At 35.8% G+C, this 24,046-nt stretch overlaps 3 protein-coding genes across 3 annotated transcripts; all 3 read right to left on the reverse strand.

Annotated features, from left to right (window-relative positions):
- Positions 1-9,068: 9,068 nt before the first annotated feature.
- Positions 9,069-9,913, reverse strand: LOC129884869 (CST complex subunit STN1-like). The gene has a single exon (XM_055959143.1). The coding sequence runs from the start codon at positions 9,726-9,728 to the stop codon at positions 9,243-9,245; it is 486 nt and encodes a 161-aa protein (XP_055815118.1). The 5' UTR covers positions 9,729-9,913; the 3' UTR covers positions 9,069-9,242.
- A 450-nt stretch (positions 9,914-10,363) lies between these two features.
- LOC129887023 (uncharacterized) lies at positions 10,364-14,944 on the reverse strand. Its single transcript, XM_055961962.1, has 3 exons — positions 14,658-14,944; positions 12,830-13,132; positions 10,364-10,729 (listed from the first exon to the last, which is right to left on the reverse strand). Exons 1-3 carry the CDS (start codon positions 14,810-14,812, stop codon positions 10,672-10,674), a joined length of 516 nt encoding a protein of 171 aa, XP_055817937.1. The 5' UTR covers positions 14,813-14,944; the 3' UTR covers positions 10,364-10,671.
- An 815-nt stretch (positions 14,945-15,759) lies between these two features.
- LOC129887024 (probable glycerol-3-phosphate dehydrogenase [NAD(+)] 1, cytosolic) lies at positions 15,760-23,968 on the reverse strand. The gene is made up of 5 exons (XM_055961964.1): positions 22,638-23,968; positions 21,242-21,463; positions 16,752-16,999; positions 16,187-16,326; positions 15,760-16,093 (listed from the first exon to the last, which is right to left on the reverse strand). The coding sequence occupies exons 1-5, from the start codon at positions 23,299-23,301 to the stop codon at positions 15,973-15,975; spliced, it is 1,395 nt and encodes a 464-aa protein (XP_055817939.1). The 5' UTR covers positions 23,302-23,968; the 3' UTR covers positions 15,760-15,972.
- Between the last annotated feature and the right edge of the window lie 78 nt (positions 23,969-24,046).

Here is a 24,046-nt window from a genome sequence, read left to right on the forward strand (position 1 = left end):
TTTCCAAAAAAAAAAAAATTAAAAAAAATTACCTAAATACACAACTTATTTTATTATATTTTCTAAAATTCCTTATCATTTGAATAAATTATGAAAACTTCTATTCTCTCTTATTCTCGAATACATCATTAACTTTATGTGATGTATCAGGACATCAGATACATCACTATATGCGATATATCGATATGATACATCACTTTATAAGATGTATCAGGATGTTTTGGGATGTCTGATAGAGTGCATAAAATTAATATTAAATATGATGTATTAGTAATGTTGGGATTAATAATATTGTTGATATTAGTTATACTGGACTATTTCCTATCTTCACTATTTGATTTGTATTAAGGGTAGTTCTAGCTTTACCCAAGCTTATCCATGTATTAATAGTTCACGTATTGCTAATATCCTGGTTTGTTAGTAATTAGTTATACACCTAGGATACTGCAAAAGGTGTATAACTAAAACATTTATTAGCTATACATAGGCTACAAATCCGATCAAATAGAAGATTATATAAATATTGACATAACTAATACATGCATTAAATTCTCTAATACATTCTACCAAATGATCCTTAAGAACCCATAGACTTTAAGTCCTGGATCCGCCGTTGAGAGCAAAACATATTAAAAGAGAAATCAATCTTTTTCCTTTTCCAAAGCTCGAACTCAAGATCAGTAGTTCAGGATGAAGGATTTCTATCCATCCCACAACACAAACTATTGTACTCCTATTTCAATCTATTTTTTTACTTTTTTTTTATAGTTCATTTAAAAATAATATCTATTTCCTTTTTTTCTGGACAACTTTTTTCTTCTAATTTTTCTCGTGGAATGCTTAAGACCACATGATTAGATGTCATTTTGATATATTTTACATATCTTTAGTTTAAAACCACAAAATTCAATAAATTTCGTTACTTTTTTAAATTTCGTACCAAATCAAAATGACCCAAAAAAATTAAATTTGAGAGAGTATACAACAACAACAACAACAACAACCCAGTGAAATCCCACAACGTGGGGTCTGGAGAGGGTAGAGTGTACGCAGACCTTACTCCTACCAAAGTAGGACGGCTGTTTTCGAGAGACCCTCGGCTCAAAAAAGACATAAAAAGGGGGTCAGATAAGGTTAAGAAATTCAAAGCGCTATAGGAAAATAAATAACGAAGGCATCACAGATAAAATAGAGTAATCACAAGTACTGAAAGTAATAAATAGTAACAGAAATAGCAGAAATGAGAGCACAAGGAATTGTAATGTGCTAATGCGCCTACGAATAGGGAAGAATAACGAGACTATGTACTAGCCTTCTACCCTAATGTGGGTCCTCCACACCCTCCTATCTAAGGTCATGTCCTCGGTAAGCTGTAACTGAGTCATGTCCTGTCTAATCACCTCTCCCCAATACTTCTTCGGCCTACCCCTACCTCTTCTGTAACCATCCATGGCCAACCTCTCACACCTCCTCACTGGGTCATCTGTGTCTCTCCTCTTCACATGCCCAAACCATCTCAGTCGCATTTTCCGCATCTTGTCTTCCACCGAGGCCACTCCTACCTTGTCCCGAATAGATCTATTAGTATATATCTCTTCTCACCATATGGATTTTAAATCAAAGAAAACTAGGTTATCTAGAATATCCTTTTATTCCAACATCGGGATATAGAAGCTTCCTCTGCCGGCCTTCCTGGATAAGTTCATATTTTAATCTTAAAAATACAACAGTGAAAGAAACAGGTCACAAGAAGCCAAACATGAAATATCAAATGAAAGACCTAAATAAGTCTTTGAAAGTTACATTATCTACACTTTTTTGTACATTTTTTTTCTTCCCACCTAGTCATTGGATATTTGATTAAATGTGGATTGTGCACTGAAGGGTCTATTCAGGGTGACGCTTCTAATAAGATTTTCTCTAATAATCAGGACTCGAACTTGAGACCTCTAATTAAGAATGGAGCAGTTCAACCACTGCAACGCAACCCATGTTGATTTTTGTACATGATAAGTTGTACGAGGAAAATGAGTGTATATATATGGATCTACTCGATACAATTCTTTAATTATTCAGTGGAGTATATACTTTATAGGATATTTGCATATTAACAATATGAATGCAGGCATTACTATTGCCGCAATAATTTTGGGTTTTGCTGTTTTTTTTTCTTTCTTATCGTGTTTACTCCGTAGCAGGAGTTTACAGCCAAAAAGTGATCAATCTCGAAGCAGAACAAGAGACGGGAATATGGTCGTTTTAGCAGGAGCCGGTGCTGGTGTTGCTGACGTTGCAGCAAACAACACCAGTACGGACGATGAACGTAAGCGTGCTGAGGTAAGTATTGACCTAGGAGCTTCTGCTGAGGCAACTGCTAACGCTTCACAAGGTTGTTGCTGTGGTGGTGGTGGTGATGGTGATGGTGATGGTGGTGGTTGTGGCGGTTGTGGCGGAGATTAATTGCCTTGTCATGATCACCTTGTTATTTTTTAGTGTTTAATTTCACATATATATGGTCACTGAATTTTATATATAACAGTATAGTCTAAATTTTTAAAAATACTTCAGTTATTTTACTGTGTGATAATGAATAAAGTTTGATGAGCATGCATGAAATTAATTACCTTTAATTTGTTCTTTTTTATTTTTAAAAAAATCTTATCTAGTTCATTTTTATATGGTTTACTTTTGGACTATATTTCATTAGTTCAACGAGATGATATTTTGTGTCTCGTGAGTGTAAGTAAAGTTTGTTATAATATATTACTTCCCCTATCCCATTTTACATGACCTTGTTTAATTGAACACTAAGTTAAAATAAAACAAAAAAATAGTACTTTTTAAATTTGTAATCTTCAAAAAAAAAAAAAACTATAAACATTTTTATGGCTATATGTGGATTAGAAGGATAGAACCCTAGACCTTTTCTAACAAAAAGTTTGACTAAACCAATGCATAAGTTTAATTATTATGTAAAAAGTTAATGAATATTAAACAGTCTTTCTCTGTTACTGTTTAAAGCAGGTGACACCCAACGCTTACAAATATTAGATTTATCTTTGATTGAATTAAAGCAACTACAACCTTTTGACAAATGTAAATTTAGTTAGTATATGACTTTTTCATAGGTGATGAATTAATCATTACAAATCCTATTAACCTATTTTATTAAATATAAGAAAAGTGGTATAAGTATTAAATAAATTAACATTTTAGCCCACTAATTAAATTAATTCTCTAAAATTATTTCTCAACTAATTAACCAAAGTTATCGAAAGGTCCAAAATTTTCAACTTAAATTTACGAAAAAAATCTTTTATCAAAGAAAAGAAACTCGTTCTCAAAATGACCTAATGGGTAATTACTGGAGGATTGTAGAGAAAAAATGAATAAATTATCATCAAAATATGATCTTGAAATGAATGGCCTTCAATTCATGGACTTGTCTTCCATGCATTTATGGCTTTTACTATTTCAACTGTCGCAGACGATTAGAGATGATTATTATCTTTCTTTATAAATCTTCTTTGTATACTCATGGTTGGTGTGTGGAAACACAGAGAGATATACTTTTCCACCTAAAATATATAGTGCTTGTGCTGGATTTTCATTTTTGTCTATTTTTGTGCTCCTAATTTATGTTAGAAGAGCTTGTTGAATTATGAAGATATATAAATTAGGAGAGCTTGTTGAATTCGGAAGATACATCTATACCTCAAGCTATAAGAAACCTCTGCAACTATATTACTTGGTCATGAATTTAAGGATTGCATTTAATTAAGAAAGATGGATACACCCTTTGTTATTATCATAGTATTTGGTTCTTTTCGTTTTCTTGTATTATGTCTTCTTATGTTATTCTTCCCATACCGTGAAGGAACAAAAGATGGCAACATGGTTGTTTTAACGGGAGCTGGTGCTGCTGCAACGCCCATTGCAGCAAACAGCACCGACACTGACTATGAACGTAAGCGTGTTGAACTCGTCCAATCCGTTTAAGTTTGGGCGGGTCATAACTTGTTAGTTCAATCTGTTTTAGTCCTATTCATTTCATCTCATTAAAAATTGAATTGATATATTATCTAAAAGGTCATTTACTTAATTAATAAAATATATAAGATTAATTACGAATTTTAGTACATATTTTAGCTTTACAAAATATTACTTTTTAAATTAGATGATTTTTTTTATGTAAATACATATATAATGCATTTTTAACACAATAAAAGAAATAAATATAAACAATAATTGTAATACATTTTGAATTCAATATATTATATATATTATATTCATGTTTCAATACATGTTGTGAATATATAGCTAAAATATTTTTAATACAATAATATATTCCGTTAATAAGAGAAAAAATAAAAAAAATTATAATAGATTCTGAATTCAATATATTGTAATATAGACATATTTCAACCCACCTGGTAAATATATAACTAAAATATTTTTAATACAATAATATATTTTAGCACCGTTAATAAAAGAAAAAATTAAAAATAATTATAATATTTTTTTAATTCAATATATTATACATATTATAGGCATGTTTCAATATACGTGGTGAAATAACTAAAATATTTTTAATACAAATATATTATAAGTATAATGTGTGAATTTCAAACATTCTAGTACTATTCAAATTAATTTACATTGTTAGAAATGTATTATTTTTGATGAAATAACAACAATCGAATTCATAATAATGTATAATATTGAATTCGAATTGTAATACACTTTAAATTCAATATATTATACATATTATAGACATATTTCAATGCACATGCTGAATATATAACTAAAATATTTTTAATACAATAATATAATATGTGAATAAGAGAAAAAAATAAAAAATAATTATAATGAATTTTGAATTCAATATATTATAATTAAAATGTGGTAAATATATAATTAAAATATTTTTAATATAAATGTATTATAAGTATTATGTGTGAATTTCAAATATTTCGGTACTATTTAAATTAGTTTTAAATTATGTTAATTAATTATTATTTTTTAAAAAGGGAGAAAGAGAAAGAGAAAGAGAGAGAAAAACTAAAATGGAAAAAAAGAAGAAGAAAGGTGTGAGAGAGAGAGAGAGAGGGGGAGGGGGTAATGGGTGGTGTTGTTTATTAATTAAGATAAATATGTTATAGAACGTAATAAAAAAAGTATCCTAAAAAGGGTAATTATTAATTTAAAAGAGTTCGTTTATGCAAAAATTTCTTATCTAAATTGACTCATATTTTTTCTGGTTATTTCATATGTTATATATAGTAATAAAAAAAAAATTAATTAGGTATTAAAATTTCGCGTGGTGATGTATGGAGATTATTTTTCAAGTTAATTTTGTGTGCGTTCTTTGAACTTTATTTACTATTTTATCACTAGTGATGGAAAAGTAAATCCATATTTTGGTAACTCGTTCAACCCGCCCATATTTTAATGAATTGGGTGTGTGAGTTTTTAGATGTTACATCACTAAAGTTCAAAAGTTATAAATTAATAGAGTTCAGAAAGTATAATTAAATGAATAAAGTTTAGAAAGCATTGTCAAAATAACAAGTTATGTAATGATAATACCTTGAATTCTTAAGAAGGACATTAATGAAAGCTTTTGATCATCATCATTAGAAAGAAAGAGAATCACTTTGTGTGAAATGCAAAACTTCGCGTTGATTTGTATTGCATCAATGTATATATATACAGAAGAAGAGGAAGACTATCTAATTGAATCTGAATGTAGCTATCTAACAAACTAACTATGCAACAGACTAACTAACTGATCTCTTAACAAATTCTGCCAGCTATACAATTATATACATTATAAGTTTAATACCCCTCCTCCCCCCTCAAGTTGGTGGTGAGGACAACACTGCCAACTTGTCAAGAGTAGAGGAGTGTTTGATCCCAGTCAAGGCTTTGGTTAATATGTCAGCCAGTTGATTATGTGTAGCAATGTGATGCAATGAAAAAAGCCTTTATTGTAGGATGTGCCTTACATAATGACAATCCACTTCAATGTGTTTAGTCCTCTCATGGAACACATGGTTCTTGGCTATGTGCAATGTAGATTGACAATCACAAAACACTGAGATTGGCTTTGAATAAGCGACATTCAACTCATCAAGTAGTCTACTTAACCAAACTAACTCTCCTACTACTTTTCTGAGGGATCTATACTTAGCTTCTGTAGAGGACAATGAAATGATCTCTTGTTTCTTTGATTTCCAACTGACTAGACTCCCTCCAAGTAGCACCAAAAATCCACTTATAGACTTTCTAAAGTCAGGGCATAAAGCCTAGTCAAAATCACAGTACCTTTAATAGTAAAGTCTGCATCTTTAGAGAGGAACATACCTAAAGTAGGATCGGACTTCAGATATCTAAGAAGATGAATAGCAGCTTGTAGATGTGGCTTCCTTGGGTCTTGCATGAATTGACTTGTGTGTTGTACACTGAATGCAATGTCGAGTCTTGTGTTAGTGAGAAAATTAAGTTTCCCCATCAATTTTCTATAATAGGTACTGTCACTTAGTGCAGTGTCCTTATGTGCTCTTAGTTTGACATTGGGATCAAGAGGGAAAGTCAAAGGACTAAGATGCAGACAATCATATTCCTTGAGAAGATTAAGAACAAATTTTCTCTAGGAAATGACAATTCCTTCCTGTGTGTAGAAGACTTCCATTCCTAGAAAATAGTTGAGCAATCCTAGGTCCTTAATTCGAAACCTGTTGTCCAAATATGTCTTCAAATCTTCTATCTCAACAGTGTTTTCCCTTATGAGGACTATATCATCAACATAAACAACTACATAGACTGATGAAGCTCTTTTCCTTTTGTAAAACAAGGAATAATCATACATGGAATGGGTGTAACCTCTAGAACAAAGAGTTTCAGTGAGTTTAGCATACCGCTACCTACTTGCTTGTTTAAGTTCATAGAGAGACTTGTTCAACTTGCATACCAAATTAGAGCTGGGACTACAAGTTCAGGTGGTACCTTCATGTATACTTCCTCATGTAAGTCTCCATGTAGAAATACATTATTCACATCTAACTGGTACATGATCCAACCTTGTTTGACTGCTTTGATAAGTAAAGCTTTGACTATAGTCATCTTTACCACAGAAGAGAATGTTTCAATATAATCAATACCTGCCTACTGAGTATAAAATTTAACAAGAAGTCTGGCCTTCAATCTTTCAATGCCCCCATTTGCCTCTTGTTTCACCTTGTATATTCATTTACACCTAATAACTTTCTTTCCAGTAGGTAATGGAATCAAATCCTAAGTGTGGTTGGTATGTAAAGCATCAAATTCTTGTGTCATATCTAGTTGCCAAGCAGGATCAATAGCTACCTCCTTATATGAGGATAGTTCCCTGTCAATGCAAACATTCCTAACAAAGTCTTGACCAGTTGGATTAAGAGCAGTGTGAGTTAAGTAGTGATGATTTGAGAAGAGAGCTCTTAGTGAGGTAGAGGAGTTTATGGTTTGGGATCTAAGTGATTTAAGGTTTGGTATTGAATGGACATAATCAGTAATATGAGGTAGGATTTTATGTGATCTGATGGACCTCCTGGGTTCAATTTGGTGAGGGGCATGATCTTGGTTAATAGGTACAATGTCAGGTGGTGGTGTAGGTGCATCATTTGAAGGGGAAACAACATGTGGTGAGGGTGAATGGACCAAGGTTCAAGAGGCAAATTGCATGGGACATTTGGTCTCTCTGAATTAGTTGAAATGCTCTGATACCATGTCAAAATAACAAATTATGTAATGATACCAACTTGAATTCTTAAGAAGGACACTAATGGAAGCTTTTGATCATCATCATCATCAGAAAGAAGGAGAATCACTTTGTGTGAAATGCAAAGCTTAGCTTTCATTTGTATTGCATCAATGTATATATATACAGAAGAAGAGGAAGACTATCTAACTGAATTTGAATGTAACTATCTAACAAACTAACTGTGCAGCAGACTAACTAACCGCCTAATAACTAACTGATCTCCTAACAAACTCTGTCCGTTGTACAATTATATACATTATAAGTTTAGTAAGTATAATTAAAACTAACCCCGGAGAGAAGAATAGAGAGGAGCTTCATCCGTAAAATTAGATATTTTATATTTTTTTAAATTGATATAATATTATTTGCTAGAACTCATATTACAAGAAAATTAAATGGTGCATTTGATTGAATGTCAAAATTATTTACTTAGAAGGAACTAAGGATCGATTCTATACATATCCCCCCCCCCCTCTTTTTAGTGTTGCACCCATAAAGTAGATGTTGTAACAAATTATTTAATCCTACAATATACGAAAAAGACGATAGTGTATATCATTATGTAATATTCTTTATGATTATTATAGATTTTCGGTTTCTAGAGTCGAGTTTAAAGAGAGTAACCACTACAGTAGTCGATCTTTATTGGTGTATTATTTCATTTAAACATCTTCGATCGTTGTTGCTCGAATCCCCATTTTTATGTGAATTTCTTACCGCATAGGAGTAGAAAAAGTGAAGAAAAAAAAACTGAAAAAGAATCATTAATTATCAAAATGGAGAAAACTTCAGTTTTTGAAAGTCTTTAATTCTCAACAATTCGAGCTGAAAACATGTGTGATGTTTCGTGTCCCTAACACGTACTTATAGGCACATTTTCGACAACATAGGATGCCTAATTAATTAGTCGAACCTAAAATAGATATATAAAATGATGTTTAATAAAAAATAGTGTCAAGTTTGGGGTTCGTTGATGTATTTGTCAAGATGTTTCTTCTCTTTAATTTATGCAATAGCATGGCAGAATTTCATCCTAGGTCCTACGATATTTGATGGACTGATAGGTCAACCATGTAATTTATCTCTCAAGTTGAATGAACTTGACCTGCTCCTTTAATTGTCAACACAACCTGACCTCTAAATCAAAATAATCAAATCTGCGTATGAATGATCAATTGCTCGGGGGGTATTAATGTTAGCAAACAGATCACCATTTATGTAGAGCAGTAGCAGAGTTGGGATTTTGAGTTTTAAGTTTTAGTATGACAAACTCAAAATATTATGTTAGTAATTGTGTTCTAAATATTATACATATTTGATGAATTTATTAATAAACTACACAATTGGATCAAAGCTACTATGTTTGGCCAAACTCAAACTCATATCTGTACTTTCATTTCAACATTTTGCATATCCGCGCAATTTACGCAACATCTCATGTTCAAGGAAGGACAACTTTATCATAACAATTTCGGGCCAACCTTAAACAATCTAGCCAATGCAGAATCTGGGAATTGGGATCCCTCTCTATAACAACATCTGAAACAGTAATCTGAAGATTACCTCTATAGCTAGTGATCTTACCACGAACTCGAGCAATAACCCCAAGCTGAGTTTGGGAAGCAAAATCGGCTGCCATTTGGGCAATTAGTCGAACATGTGATGGGCAACGACGGGAGAAGTGACGCGAACTTTCCTGGTTGAGCCACAGGATACATGGTATGCAGCCGGTGCCATCGTCAATATCGAATTTGATAAATCTATTGGGCTTAAAGTCTCTGCTTACGACGATACCCACTGTCTCTGCGCGCGATAGGCGTCTCCCCTTGCGAGAAAAAATGGTGGGTTCGTGGTTGATTGGTTTGAGAGAGAGAAAATCGAAGGCTAAGAGCTTGACGTGTGTGTTGACAAGCTGTAGAGATTCCATCAATGGAGTTTTTCTTTTCGACTGAGCCGTCTCCTCTAGTGAAGATGGAGTTTTTACCCTAACTGCTACTCCCACTGTTCCCTTGTATGCTAAAATCCAATTTTGTATTTGGAAACAATTAATTTTTAACCCTTTTATTTTATCGTTGTTAATATTATTTTATAATTAACACAAATGTTTTTATAGTCATAGAAATATCTTGACATTCAATGATAGGTACACATGAAATTGAAATTGGTGATTTCCCATGGTAATATATCCCTTTATACCCCAAACCCATATTATGAATGTACTGCTGATGTTTACAGTCTATTCAGCTAGGACCTTAAACACTACATGGTAATGTCATCTTGGACAACCTTAGGTGATGTCTATTGCTTGGATTGTCATGGCACAACTGGCTTTTTTGCTTGTCGTTGGGCACTATTGTCTGTCATGTTCGGGATAACCACAAAGCTTATACCATTATGATTCATGCTGCTGTTACAATTTACACGGCTGATGTTTCGAAGGTTGTATAATGGGGGGTCTCAAAACAGGTATCAAAGAGTTGTGTCAAGATCTACAACAAATCAGTGTCATTTTTTTAACCCGTGCAATAATCAAACAAATCCTATGAAAACCGGGGCTGAATGCAGCTGTAAACTGGGTTATTCAATTCAATATAACGCTTCACTCTCATATGATGTCTAGCGAGTACACATTCCAAGAACCAATCAACACACAAAGAATGTATGGTTGCAGAAATTCTGTACAAAAAGTAGTCCATCACTTCAACTTCAACCTCAACCAGAACTGCTGAGAGCAGCCATCTCAGTAATCAGTATCAATACAACCAAATATCTTACAACAGTTGTGTTAATTTCTACTAGAATCGCATAGAGAATCTACTGAATTAAAACTACAGTTAGGTCCACAGAGATTTCTGTCACTGTGTGCGCAACTAAGACGAGGTCTTCTTCCGAAATAGCTTGCTGATGTCTTCTGTAACAATGTTGCTCCTGCACAAGTTAATTGAAGCATCTATTAGCCATCATAATTTAAAACATCTGCTACTAGCAGAAAATAAAAAAATATGGCTCCTTAGTAGGTTTTAGGAACATTATATTAAAGGACGATTACGTCATATAATCCACAAGTGCTTTATACAGCTTTTGGCATTAGAAAGACTATCGGTTAGGTCAGCAGTCAGCTATACGATAATTTCTGAGCACTTTGCTCTCTTTAGATGGTGTGATGCAAATCCAACTTAAGACATGACGCCAAAGGAAACTTAAGATGTCATCTAATTCCTAAACTTTTCATTTCTCTCCACTATTCTTTTTGATGAATTCCCTCACTGTTTAACCCTTGATTTTCATCTTTCTACGCTCTTTTCATGCTCAAACCTATTGTAAGGAATTGCCTACCATAAACCTCCTATAATTCACCAATTCCTATGTTTAATTGGCCCCCAGTTTGTGCAACTTTGACCATGGAAACAACTGCATGGCTTTCTTACCTTTTGTGTTTAAGTGGGAGACAACAATGTTGTATCCAAGGGTTACTCTAATGTATAACCATGCAGGAGAGCAATTTAAGGGTCATCTACCATAAATTCATCCTTCCTTCTGGCTAATCTATAACCATGTAAGAGCAGTAATTTCATGGGTCCTCTACCAAAATTTCATCTTTCCCCTTCTGTTTTCTTTCTGTTTGCATTTCTCTCATTTGCTAATTTTGCCAGCTTCTATGCTACGTTTTCCTACCATAGGGTCCAGATTTTCACTTCAATTTCTCTGCGGATATGCTGCTATTCTGCTTCGGTTTCATTACTCTAATCTAGTTATACCAGAGGAAACAAACATTTCCCCATGACTGCACCTATTCGCCAGTTACACTTCTCTCTCCCCCCTCTCCCTTCTGTATTTGTTTGCCGTTTCTTCCAGTGGATGCCGGGAAAGTCAAAATCACATGCAACATTTGATTAAGTTGTGCTTCAGAAAGTTAACAGTACCTTTTATAAAATAAAAAAAAGCATCAGAAAGTCTCTGACTTGAAATTGTTTCTGCTGCTAGAATACCTCGCGATCGTAAATGAAGCATACATACTGAAATTTCATTACTTGCTTACACCAAATATGCATGCCAACTATCCTGGTGGAAATTGTATTCCTGAAGTATAAAACTTATTCTTGTTTCTGCGGAACGTTAAAGGGCCTTTTTATTCATCTTCTTCCAAAAAATTACAGCTGATTCGAGGGGATTGTACATGTTAACAACATCCCTTTTCAAGTTCGAAGGATGCTAAAACAATCCTTGATACAAAAGGAGACGGAGAGAATACACGAGACTTGAATGTAGCATACAACAGGTCCTATACTTTGAAGGAATAAAATTCCTCCAAAAAAGCCCCTACTGCTAATTACGGGACTATACATTCCTATTGGGGTTGAAATATGAAATCAGTTGTTCTTTAAAATGTGCACAAAGGCCATTGCAGAAAATAGACCTCCTATGTGAGCCTGCATTAGATTTTAGTTGCAATGATAGATTGGTGTTTTCCGTTTTTACCAAATACAAAGAATTGAGGAGTGTTCTCCTTATTTTAGCTAAGATGCACAGAATTTATGCCACAATACAAAAAAAGTTCATTTGCGATGCTAATAAAATGAAGTAGCTAAAAAACCTGAATGCCTAGACAGATAAGGGTAATAATTATAGAAAAATATTATAAAGGACAGAATACCTCAGATTATAAAGGAATGTGAAAGACATCTAAATACCTCAGATTATAATTGTTATTACTATAATTATTTCTCTTTTTGATAATTAACCCAAGCATTAAACAAGTTGAATTTCCATTATTGACATGGTTGAAATGAAATAAATAGAAGTTGGCCCAGTAACTTTGTTACATATGAGAGAAAAAACTTTCCTTATTGGACATTATACACAAGCAACCCAATAAGAAAATTGGACATTCAACTTCAGGAGGATTTGGCAAAACATAATAAGAAAAAACAACAAACAGAACATATAGTGATACATGATACGATTTGCATAAATAGATGAACTTAATACAGAGCATGCAATGAGACTCAACATTTCAGTACAACTGACCTTCCGGTAAGTTGAGGTGGGAGCAGAAGACCACCTTCTGTTTCAGGGACATTCTTCATGTGAGGCAAAGTTCCTTTAGGAATCTTACTGCGTGGAAAAGTGGACGCTGAAACATTTATATCCCGCTTCCGTGTTGCATTTTCAGCCATGGCTGCTGCAACTCGGGAAGAATGGTCAGTATTGTGTCCAAGATGGCCTCGCATTGTAGGTGAATTTAATAGAAGTGATGCATCAGGGAGTTTCAGTTCGGAGGACTCCGATAAACTTGACAAGTGTTCTTTATTTAATGACGAACCAATCTTCCTGCATATGCAAATGAAATATAATTGAAGCATTGTTGTAGGACAAATTTGCAAATTGAAGAATTGCCATAGTATAAATTTGCAATTCATCATTCTACGACTAAAAGTTCCTCCTTTAGATGCATATCATCTAGTTTACACTTTTCACTAGATCATAAAATGTGAAGAAATAAGATCATATGATTCAACTAATCATCAACAGCAGCATGCTTATATTTATAGTTGAGCTGCATGAGTCAGATCTTCAGATTATTTTCCCCTTTCAAACAATGCAAATTTATTAATGATTGCATAATCCAACAACATAGAAGTCAAAAGCTTTATAGCACACTACTGGACTGACCAGTTTCCAGTATTCACTTAGGATATTCTCAGCCAACAGAAGCCATTCTTTTTAACACAGTAATCTACACTTCACAATAACCTTCAAAGTCCTTTTAGGTATTCAAACTTCAAATTCTATTAACTAGCAAATCCCATGCTAACAAACTTATCAAGAAAAAAAAAGGCCCCGCACTACCAGTTGCCCTAAGCACATTTTACACAGAAATGTAAAAGAAGAATTCCAGACAAATTGCAGCAAGCTTATTATTTTATCAAACCCTGTATCATACTCTCTCCACCTTCTATGGGAGATGTGAGGCATGTGGGACAATTCTCATATTAGCTTTATTCCAGAAAATGCAGAAATAGGGGATTGTTTTAGCAGCAGGGGATGCGGAATGGTAATCCAGGAAATGCGCCTTGTATAAAATAAAGGGCCAGAATCATTTTCTTTTCCCAGTCCTTCCTTCTTCTTTCCCTTCCCAGACATCCCTGCCTGTACTCATCCCCTTTGGCCTGGCAAATTGGCAGTCCCTCCCCTTAGTAATCATTCAATTAAGAAATGCTCCATTATCTAAATGCATTTTCCTTTATGGTAGCTCTGCAGGCATTAAAAAACACAAATTCACAGGGACAATTACTATAAGATGAAACAAGAACAGTTTCTTATTCCAACCAGTGTCAATCTCTTGCTGCTTCAATTCACCGGAAATGAAACACTTGTTCTATTAGTTCACAAATGTATTCTTTTTCATAGATCATCACGTATAAAAAGTTCACTTTTTTTTTGGTTCTCCAATTTCCACCCCCTTTATTATCGAACCATAATCCAAGTCCTAGAACACTACAAAAAAATATCTTGACCCATCAGGCAAAACAACTAAAACCCACAAATTATCTCTCAAAATCCAAGTCTTAGAACACAACAAAAAAATCTTGACCCATTAGTCAAAACAACTAAAACCCACAAATTATCTCTCAAAATCCATGTCCTAGATCACCACAAAATAAAAAATCATGACCCATTAGGCAAGACAACTAAAACCTACAAATTATCTCTCAAATAGGGATGCTTAATTTCTTTCGTGCGTAGAACAGTGGGGAGGAACACGAAACAAGTCAAAGAATAAAACCCTAGTGGAGACCCAAATAGAAAAATGAAGTGAATGCAAAGGATAATTCCATAAACAAAAGAAAGTTACTGGTTTTGCGGTTGAGGAAGATGGAGATTGTCGTTTCTGGTTGGTAATGGATCCAAAGGGGTGGGTAAGGGTTCCTCCGCTTTGTTCAGTTGTTTATCTTGTTCATGAAGCTCTTCTTCTTCTTCGTCGGACGATGCATAGTCCACCAAAGACATTTTTATTTCTTCGTCTCCTTCTGGAAACTCCTCTTTAGACTCCTTCTGTCGCTCCCTTACAGGGGATTAAGGTCTGTTTCACCAAGGACTCGAACAAGGATAAAACACCCAATTAAGTTTTGATTGTTGGTTTGGAGGGTCGCTATCATATTCATGTTTTTTGAAGCAATATTTTTTTTGTGTGATAAGTCGTTTGGAATGAGTTATTTTTAAGTAAAAAATAGGATCCAAATAAATCTAATTATTTATTGAGGTTTATTTTAAGCACAAAATGAATTTAAGTTGGCTAGTCAAATATTAAAAAAAAAAAAAAGTGTCAATTTATCCGGTGCTCACCCGAAACCAACAGGTTGTAAAAAATTTCATTTAATAATACTCTATTAATTTCTCTTCTCATTTGTAATATTATGTTTTTTTAAAATTTATTCACAATAACTGTTTTATAAATAGATATATAATATAAAGTATTTATAATTTGATCATTTAATTTTTTTTTGCTATTATACTCTTTTAACAAGGTTCGTGGTTAAGTTCTTTTGAAACTTGCTTGTTTCTACCAAAAAAGGAAAAAACATTTTCTTGGAAGAAAATTTATGGGCACTTACAAAAATTCTTGATATTACACACCACAGAGAAAGTTACGTGATTTATTTTTTGTAAGGATTAATTCAATAACTTTCCACACTTTGATTATACGTTCGATATTCAGCTATTCAATTAACTTGCACGTTCTTTTTCTCTTTATATAATTGTAGAACGTAAAAGTTATATACTGTTAAAAATGTTTAAACAAGTTGCAATTTTTGAGTTAAAAGAAGAATTTGATCCAATTTTGGAATGACCAATATCCCAGAACTCACTCTTCGATATATTTCTTTTTGTAAGTACCCGGAAATGTCCTTGAAGAGCTTGAAAAAGAGCAAAAAGGAGAATTTTAAAGCAATAAATAAAGTGAAAGATTGAATAAATAAAAGAACATGATACAACAACAATTCTCATACTTCAAGATAGCACGTTCTGATAACCAATTGTCTAAGACCATATTACAAAATTGACTGAACATACAACACCTAATTTCATAGGCAACTTCACTGCCAAAGAAAGAATTACGATGGTCGAATAGTATGTGATGGTGGTGTGCAAAGGTCCCTTAATCAAGGCTACTGTCCAAGTAATGAAGGTCTGTAGATGGCATGACTTTGTGCAATTTCAATACGATCACGTGGATCATTCATAGTTTCATCTCTCAAGGCCTGAAGAATCGCCTCTGATGAAACCTCCCTGTAGTTTCAACGCAACAACAGTTCGATTAATTTCTAACTTATGAAAGAACTGCAAACATAAGGGGGGAAGCAGGGAAAGAATTTTATGTACCTCATTATCAGTATTTTGTACAATGTCTTCAATAAAGGACAAAGTTCAACAGGAGCTACATGTTTGTTTTCATCAGGATGAAAAATATTTAAACTGGACTGACTGAGTAGCTCATAGAAGGCTTTTACTGCTGAAACTCCCTGCACAAATTGATACAGGTTAGCATTAGCATGTGATTCCACGCAGTCATAAAACTCTCTTGCAGCTCTAGTTGGAGAACGATATGCTCCATGAACTAAACCACTAAAGATATATTCAGATGGTATGCAGCTCAAGTTTTGTAATGTTATAGAGAGAGCAATTTCAAGGTGCATGTCGGATCCTCAAAAACCTATCAACATGATTTCAAATAACTGATTTGAAATCAATGTACAAATGGGCCTCTTGGAATGATAGAACTTTTCTATACTAGCTTATATAGGAAAGTGTAGGCACCCCCAATTATTAAAACATTAGCTCCTATTAATATGTAACAGAAGTTACAAGCGGTAAATTATCATTAGAAATCTATTTTCAGCCACATGATCATAGCTAGTCAGTGTATGCTAAGTATTCTAGAATGTACCTGTATCATCCCCTTTCCCTTGATGCTGTCACCCATATCAAGGTTTATTTCCCCTTTGGCTAACTTTTGGCCATACCAAGCATTACGACCTTTCAACAGGGTCACATATGTATCAGCCAGAAGTGGACCTGCAAGCTTCTCGGGTCCTTCAGCCAGGAGATGTGTAATGAATATCATCTCAGATGTACAATGTGCAAAGTATACTGACTTGCTCGTGGCACTTTCATTAGTAAGAGCTGCTACCATACCTATCGAGTAGAAAATAGTGTCAATGTGTGGTTTCATATGTAACTAAGCAACTAAGAGTCTAACACCTAATGCAAATCTCTCAATTCTGGTTTTTTAATAAAGATCAAACTCCTTACTTCAAAAAAATAAAAAAGGATCAAACTACTGTGTCATACTGCCATAACAAAGGGGGCATAGGGCATTTATAATGTTATTCACGATATCATGCAGGATATTGCAGTATTATAAAAGTTTCAGCCACACTGTGGATGCCTTGACATCCTTAATATATTTACTAATGAGAATTCTCTGGGAAATTCTCAACAACAACAACAACAACAACCCAGTAAAATCCCACATCGTAGGGTCTGGTATGCAGACCTTACTCCTACCAAGGTGCGACGGCTGTTTCCGTGAAACCCTCAGCTCAATAAAAGAATAAAAAGAGGTCAGATAAGATTAGGAAATTCAAAGCGCTATGGGATAGCTAATGACGAAAGCGTCACAGATAAAATAGAGTAATCAAAGTATAGAAAGTAATATATAATAACAAAAATAACAGAAATCAGAGCACAAGAAATCGTAATGCACTATTGCGCCTACAAATAGAAAAGAATAACGAGACTATGTACTAGCCTTCTACCCTATTGTGGGTTCTCCACACCCTCCTATCTAGGGTCATGTCCTCCGTAAGTTGTAACTGCGTCATGTCCTATCTAATCACCTCTCCCCAATACTTCTTCGGCCTACCCCTACCTCTTCTGTAACCATCCATGGCCAACCTCTCACACCTCCGCAATGGGGCACCTGTGTCTCTCCTCTTCACATGCCCAAACCATCTCAGTCGCATTTCTCGCATCTTGTCTTCCACCGAGGCCACTCTCACCTTGTCCCGAATAGCCTCATTTCTAATCTTGTCGCTCCTGGTGTGCCCACACATCCATCTCAACATTCTCATCTCGGCAACTTTCATCATTTGAGTGTGAGAGGTTTTAACTGGCCAACACTCCGCCCCATATAGCATAGCCGGTCTAACCACCACTTTGTAGAACTTGCCCTTAAGTTGTGGTGACACCTTCTTATCACATAGCACTCCGGAATCGAGCCTCCATTTCGTCCACCATGCCCTAATACGATGTGTGACATCATCATCAATCTCCCTGCTGCATTGCATGATAGACCCAAGGTACTTGAAACTACTTCTCTTTTGGATGGCCTGGGCACCAAGCCTAACTTCCACGCCAACCTCCTGAGGTGTCCCACTGAACTTGCACTCTAGTACTCTATCTTGGTCCTACTCAGCTTAAACCCTTTAGACTCCAAAGTATGTCTCCAATCCTCCAGCTTAGCATTAACACTGCTACGAGTCTCATCGATCCGGACTATGTCATCCGCGAAAAGCATACACCATGACACCTCACCTTGAATTTGTCGCGTCAATCCATCGTCAAGGCAAATAAAAATAGACTAAGAGCTGATCCTTGATGCAACTCCATCACAACTGAAAAGTGCTCTAAGTCCTCTCCTACTGTCCTTACCATCCTCATATATGTCGTTGAGCACCCTAATGTACGCCACAGGTACACCTTTAGCCTCCAAACATCTCCATAGTATCTCTCGTGGAACTTTATCATAAGGCTTTTTTAGATCGATGAATACCATATGTAAATCCCTCTTCCTCTCCCTATACTGCTCCACCAATCTCCTCATAAGATGGATGGCCTCTGTAGTTGAGCGTCCCGGCATAAATTCGAACTGGTTCTCTGAAATCGACACACCTCTCCTCACCCTCATCTCCACCACTCTTTCTCACACTTTCATAGTATGGCTTAGGAGCTTGATACCTCTATAGTTGTTGCAGCTCTGAATATCCCTCTTGTTTTTGTATAAAGGGGTCATTACGCTCGACCTCCACTCTTCGGGCATCATTGTCATCTCAAAGATGACATTAAATAACCTAGTCAGTCACTCCAAACCTATCGAGCTCGTGCTCTTCCAAAATTTCCCAGGGATCTCGTCGAGACCGGTTGCTCTTCCGCAGTGCATCCTACGCACAACACCCTTAACCTCTTCGACCGCAATACTCCTACAACATGCAAAATCGTGATGCCTCGCTATATGTTTCAAATCTCCCAACACAATCTCTCTGTCCCCTTCTTCATTCAAGAGTTTATGGGAGTATGACTGTCATCTCTGTTTAATGAGAGTCATCTACAAATACTTTTTCATGCTCGTCATTAATGCACTTCACTTGATCCACATCGTGTGCCCTCCTCTCCCGCGCTCTGGCTAGTCTGAACAATTTCCTATCCCCACTTTTCTCTTCTAGTTCAGCGTAAAGGCGTTCAAAAGCTGCTATTTTTGCTGTCGAAACCGCCGACATCGCCTCCTTCCTCGCTATCTTATAAAGTTCTTTATTCGTCCACTTCTCCACCTCATCCGTGCTTTCTATCAACTTTGCGTACGCCATTTTCTTTGCTTCCACCTTACCTTGCACTTCTCCATTCACCACCAGTCCCCTCGATGCCGACTACGACTACCTGTCGAGACTCCCAACACTTCCCTTGCTACAGCCCTAATACAACTGGCCGTCCTATTCCACATACTGGTCGCATCCTCACTACTATACCAAGCCCCCATGTCCTTCAATTTCTCTTTCATCTCCAGGGCACTAGCCGTGGTCAAACTCCCCCATCTGATCATAGGTCGATCATCCCTGACCCTCTTCTTCCTCGTCATCCTGATCCCTATATCCATCACCAAGAGCTTATGTCGGATTGTAAGATTGTCTATCGAAATGACCTTACAGTCTTTGCACAGACCTTTATCATCCTTCCTAAGGAGTAACAAGTCTATCTGAGTTTTAGCCACCGAACTACGGAAGGTTACCAAGTGGTCCTCTTTTTTTGGGAAACTCGAGTTGGCTATCACCAACCCAAAAGCTCTTGCGAATTCCAAAAGTAAAACTCCTCCTCCATTTCTGTCCCCGAAGCTAAAGCCTCCATGCACATCATCATACCCTCCCGAAGTAGACCCGATGTGTCCATTGAAATCCCCTCCCACGAACAGCTTCTCAGTTGGCGGTATGCTTCCCACTAACTCATCCAAACCCTCCCAAAAACGCCTCTTCTCCTCGCCTAGGCCCGCTTGCGGCACATAAGCACAAATTATGTTCAAAGTGATCCCTTCAATGACCACCTTAATCGACATCATCCTATCAGTGATTCTCCTAACCTCCACCACCTGGTCCCATAAATCACTGTCTACTAAAATGCCTACCCCATTCTTATACTTCGATCTATCAGAGAACCAAAGCTTATACCCGTCTACCTCCTTAGCTTTAGAACCTACCCATTTGGTCTTTTGGACACAAGCTATATTAATTTTTCTCTTCTTAAGAATCTTAACTAGCTCTATGGACTTTCCCGTTAACGTGCCAATGTTCCAAGAACCTACTCTCAGTCTAGACGCTCCTTTAACCCACTTACCCCTCCTTACCCTCGTCCCCGTCCCTGAGTGAGAACATGACCCTAGTCTACCATCACTATCCAAAGCCATGAAAACACGTAAGAACTAATAAATTATTCACAAGTCTAAAGTTAGCAAAATGCAACGACAAGTGTATGAACAAAGAATATATGGAAACCGGAGGTACCAACTCCGGTTGAAATGAACCTGATTATCGCCAAAAAACACTTTTACCGCCAAAAAAAACACTGTTCACGCTAGTAAACATTGTTCACACCGGAAGCCGAAAAACCACTGGACGACGCCGGCACTCAATAGATCTAGGCCAGATCTCAAGAACTAAAAACCCAAAAAGGGTTTGGAGCCAAAAAAGCATCCAACAGCTCCAGCTTAAAATCTGTAGGGAAGATGACGTTTCAATGGTGTATTCCGGTGAAATCAATGATTCCGTGAAGCACCGTAGACGTTTGAGAAAACTTCGAACTTGTACGGGTCGCACTCGAAGCCCGTCGGAGCTGAAATGCTCATGTCAGTTTAAGTATTTGACTAAAGATGTCACAATGCTTAAACTGTGGGAAGCTGCAATTTATCACCACCACAATGCTGAAAGAGCCCAAGCTCCAAAATAAAGGATGGAAACAAACAGCGATAGGGGATTAAGGAGATGATCCGAGTGCAAACTCAGTCGAACTCAGGCACAACTCAATAAGCCAATTCTACAAAATCTATGCACTATAATTTTTTTAAAAGATATAAGCAAAGTAAAACATTGCACCAGAAAGAGAAGATTGTACCAGCTCCAATGGCATATACATTCTTTAGACCACCCATGACCTCATGAGTTACCAAGTCACCATTGTCCCATACAATAAAATGTGGCTGCCTCAAAAATCTCGCTAGTGCTTTCCGCCATTTCTCAGCTCCACATATCCGAGCATTGGCATATTCTCTATTATAAATCTCTGATGCAATATTAGGTCCACCAAGATACAAGATGTTTTCAATTGGAACTCCAGCTGCAAGTAATAGGTGTCACATGAGTAATAAGTAACAGCAATAAAGAACTTAACGAACACATACATATTGCAAAAAATAGAACAAGAAAAAAAAGAAATGTGAAATATAGGTGGATAAATTCACGAATGGTAAACGAAGAGCAATTAACTCATTGTGGATTGGAATCTGTACCAGTTGACATTTGACATGAATGGATTTTGAAGTTCAAATTCAACCATATACGTCATAGCCTTGTCACTTTAGCTATCAACAGTACAAAATAGTAGAAGAACCAAAGTGACTTGATCAGGTTACAAAAAATAATATCTGCATACCTGAAGACTTCAATATACAATTATATATTTATATACACATACAGGAAGTAAAGAGAGATTAATATATTTCAACACTAAATCTAACTGGATATTAATGAGAGAAAACAACACAATCAAACAAATCCCACAAAAGGGGTCTGGGGAGAGAAGACAACACATCATTGGGAAAAAGGGGAAAATGTGCATACCAGTATGAACATATGATCTAAAAAGCAGTTAGAGCAGAATCTAAACCTTCGAAACTCTTCCATTAGGATCATATATATACCCCCATACAGATTTTGACTCAGAAATAAACATATCTGCTCTTTAGGTGAACTAAAGGCATGAATCATGTCTAATAAAGGTCAAGAACTCTTTTTTATTTTATTTTCCATAACTGAGACATCTTTGAGGGCCAGTGGCGTACAGTTCGAAACTCGGTAATAATGGATCTGCCCCTCTCCACTTAAATATCCGATTTTGTCTGTGACAAAATTCGAACCCATGCCATATGCACTAACACTCTGGAGGCATAAGTCAAGAATCTTACAAAAGGTTATACTAACCAACAATTATTAAGCATCCGTTCTTTTTTCCCCAAAGGTGTTGCTGAAAGGGGAACTGCTCTTAATGCTTGCAGTACTTAGCAAAGTCACTTGAAATAATCATTTTATCCCAAAAATAAAAAACATAACAGACATTCCATATTACTCATTCTGCTGCCACATATGGATGAACAGTTTTTCTTTGACTATTTATAATTATGACCAGGACAACTATATTGACTCATCAAACCTGAATAAATAATGCAATGGAAAAGTAAAAAAGTACAAGTCTGGAAGAGTAACTCAACGGTATGGAAAAAAAAGTCTCTTACTTGCTTTGTTAATCATTTGTGTTGGGGTAACAATGCGGGGTTCAGGCCCTAGTTCAGCCTCTATTCCCTTTGCCAAGGATATAATGACTGGAACAGTAACACGTTCCTTCCAATACCGACTAATTTCTTGAAATACATTCCTGGTTTCTGTTGATGGCAAACCATTAATGACAATATCAGCATCCCACATAGCCTCCTGCAAATTGGTGACTACCTTTAAAGGACAAAGGGGTGTGTCAATCATATTCAAACAAAAGCCATCTTTCAAAATCTCATCGGCATGTAGTGTCCTATCACCTAATCTTGCCTCAACATACTTTAAATATGCACATCGTCTTATCAGCCTCCTTAACACATCTTCCCTAGAATTGATGACCTCGAATAAATGCTCTGCAGTAGCTTTATCAACGTCTCTTCCAGCTCTCCTCCATATTCTAATCTGCACCTTCTCTCGAAGATTACCATACGCGTCCTGCAACATTGCTACAAAAACACTACCCCATGCTCCTGCTCCAACACCCACAATTCTCAATGGATCACCATCCGCTTTACCAAAAATTTGACGTAGCTCATCAACCTTCTCCTCCACAGAAGAACCATTAGTACTTTGAATCAACCCATTCGGGTAAGGATGACTCGGTACTTCTTCCGTAGATCCAACCATCTTAGTTTCTATCAAATTTTCAAACTATTCCCAATATACCAACAAATCAATCTATCAATCAATTGCAAATACACAAAACTTCAGCTCTTCTCAACATTTAAAAGCATAATGCATAAACAAGAAACTGTAATGTTCCACCAATTTCGCTAATAATCAAACTTAACAAAGCTGAGATTTCAAGTACAAGATCTAGCACTCATCTGGATCAGCCCCTAATTTCATAATTACATCAAAATACCCAAAATGAAGAAAAGCATACAGCTTTATACCTGGGTTTTCAAGAAAAGCGAGATAACCTAATCAAAATGAAATCTTTAGCCCCCCTGAGCTCAATTGTGTGTTACTGAAGTATTCAAGAATTATAACAAGACCAATAAATCGATGAATTTTTCACATGGGTATCATCTGAAAACATTGATTGTTTTAGGTAGAAGGAATATGGATAGTAGATCATAGTAAAAAGAGGCAAACTTTGAAACCTCCGTCTAGCACCAAGACAACTTAGGTAAACAACCCTTTATAAATGTTCAACCAAAACTGACCCAAAAGAAGCTTGCCGCGTGTGCGGCTATAGCCTTCGTGGGATACGTTCGATGATTTCTAGAAATGAGTAGGCAATTTTTTTTGATTGTGTAAAAAACATGGATTTGGGAAGAGGCAAGTGTGAATGCCAATTTTCTGTTCATTAGCTATCCCGAAGACTATCATTGATTAATAAATTGCGGCCTTTGCCTATTTTTTTGGG

Source organism: Solanum dulcamara, chromosome 4 (assembly GCF_947179165.1).
Source record: "Solanum dulcamara chromosome 4, daSolDulc1.2, whole genome shotgun sequence".
Taxonomy (NCBI): Eukaryota; Viridiplantae; Streptophyta; class Magnoliopsida; order Solanales; family Solanaceae; genus Solanum; species Solanum dulcamara.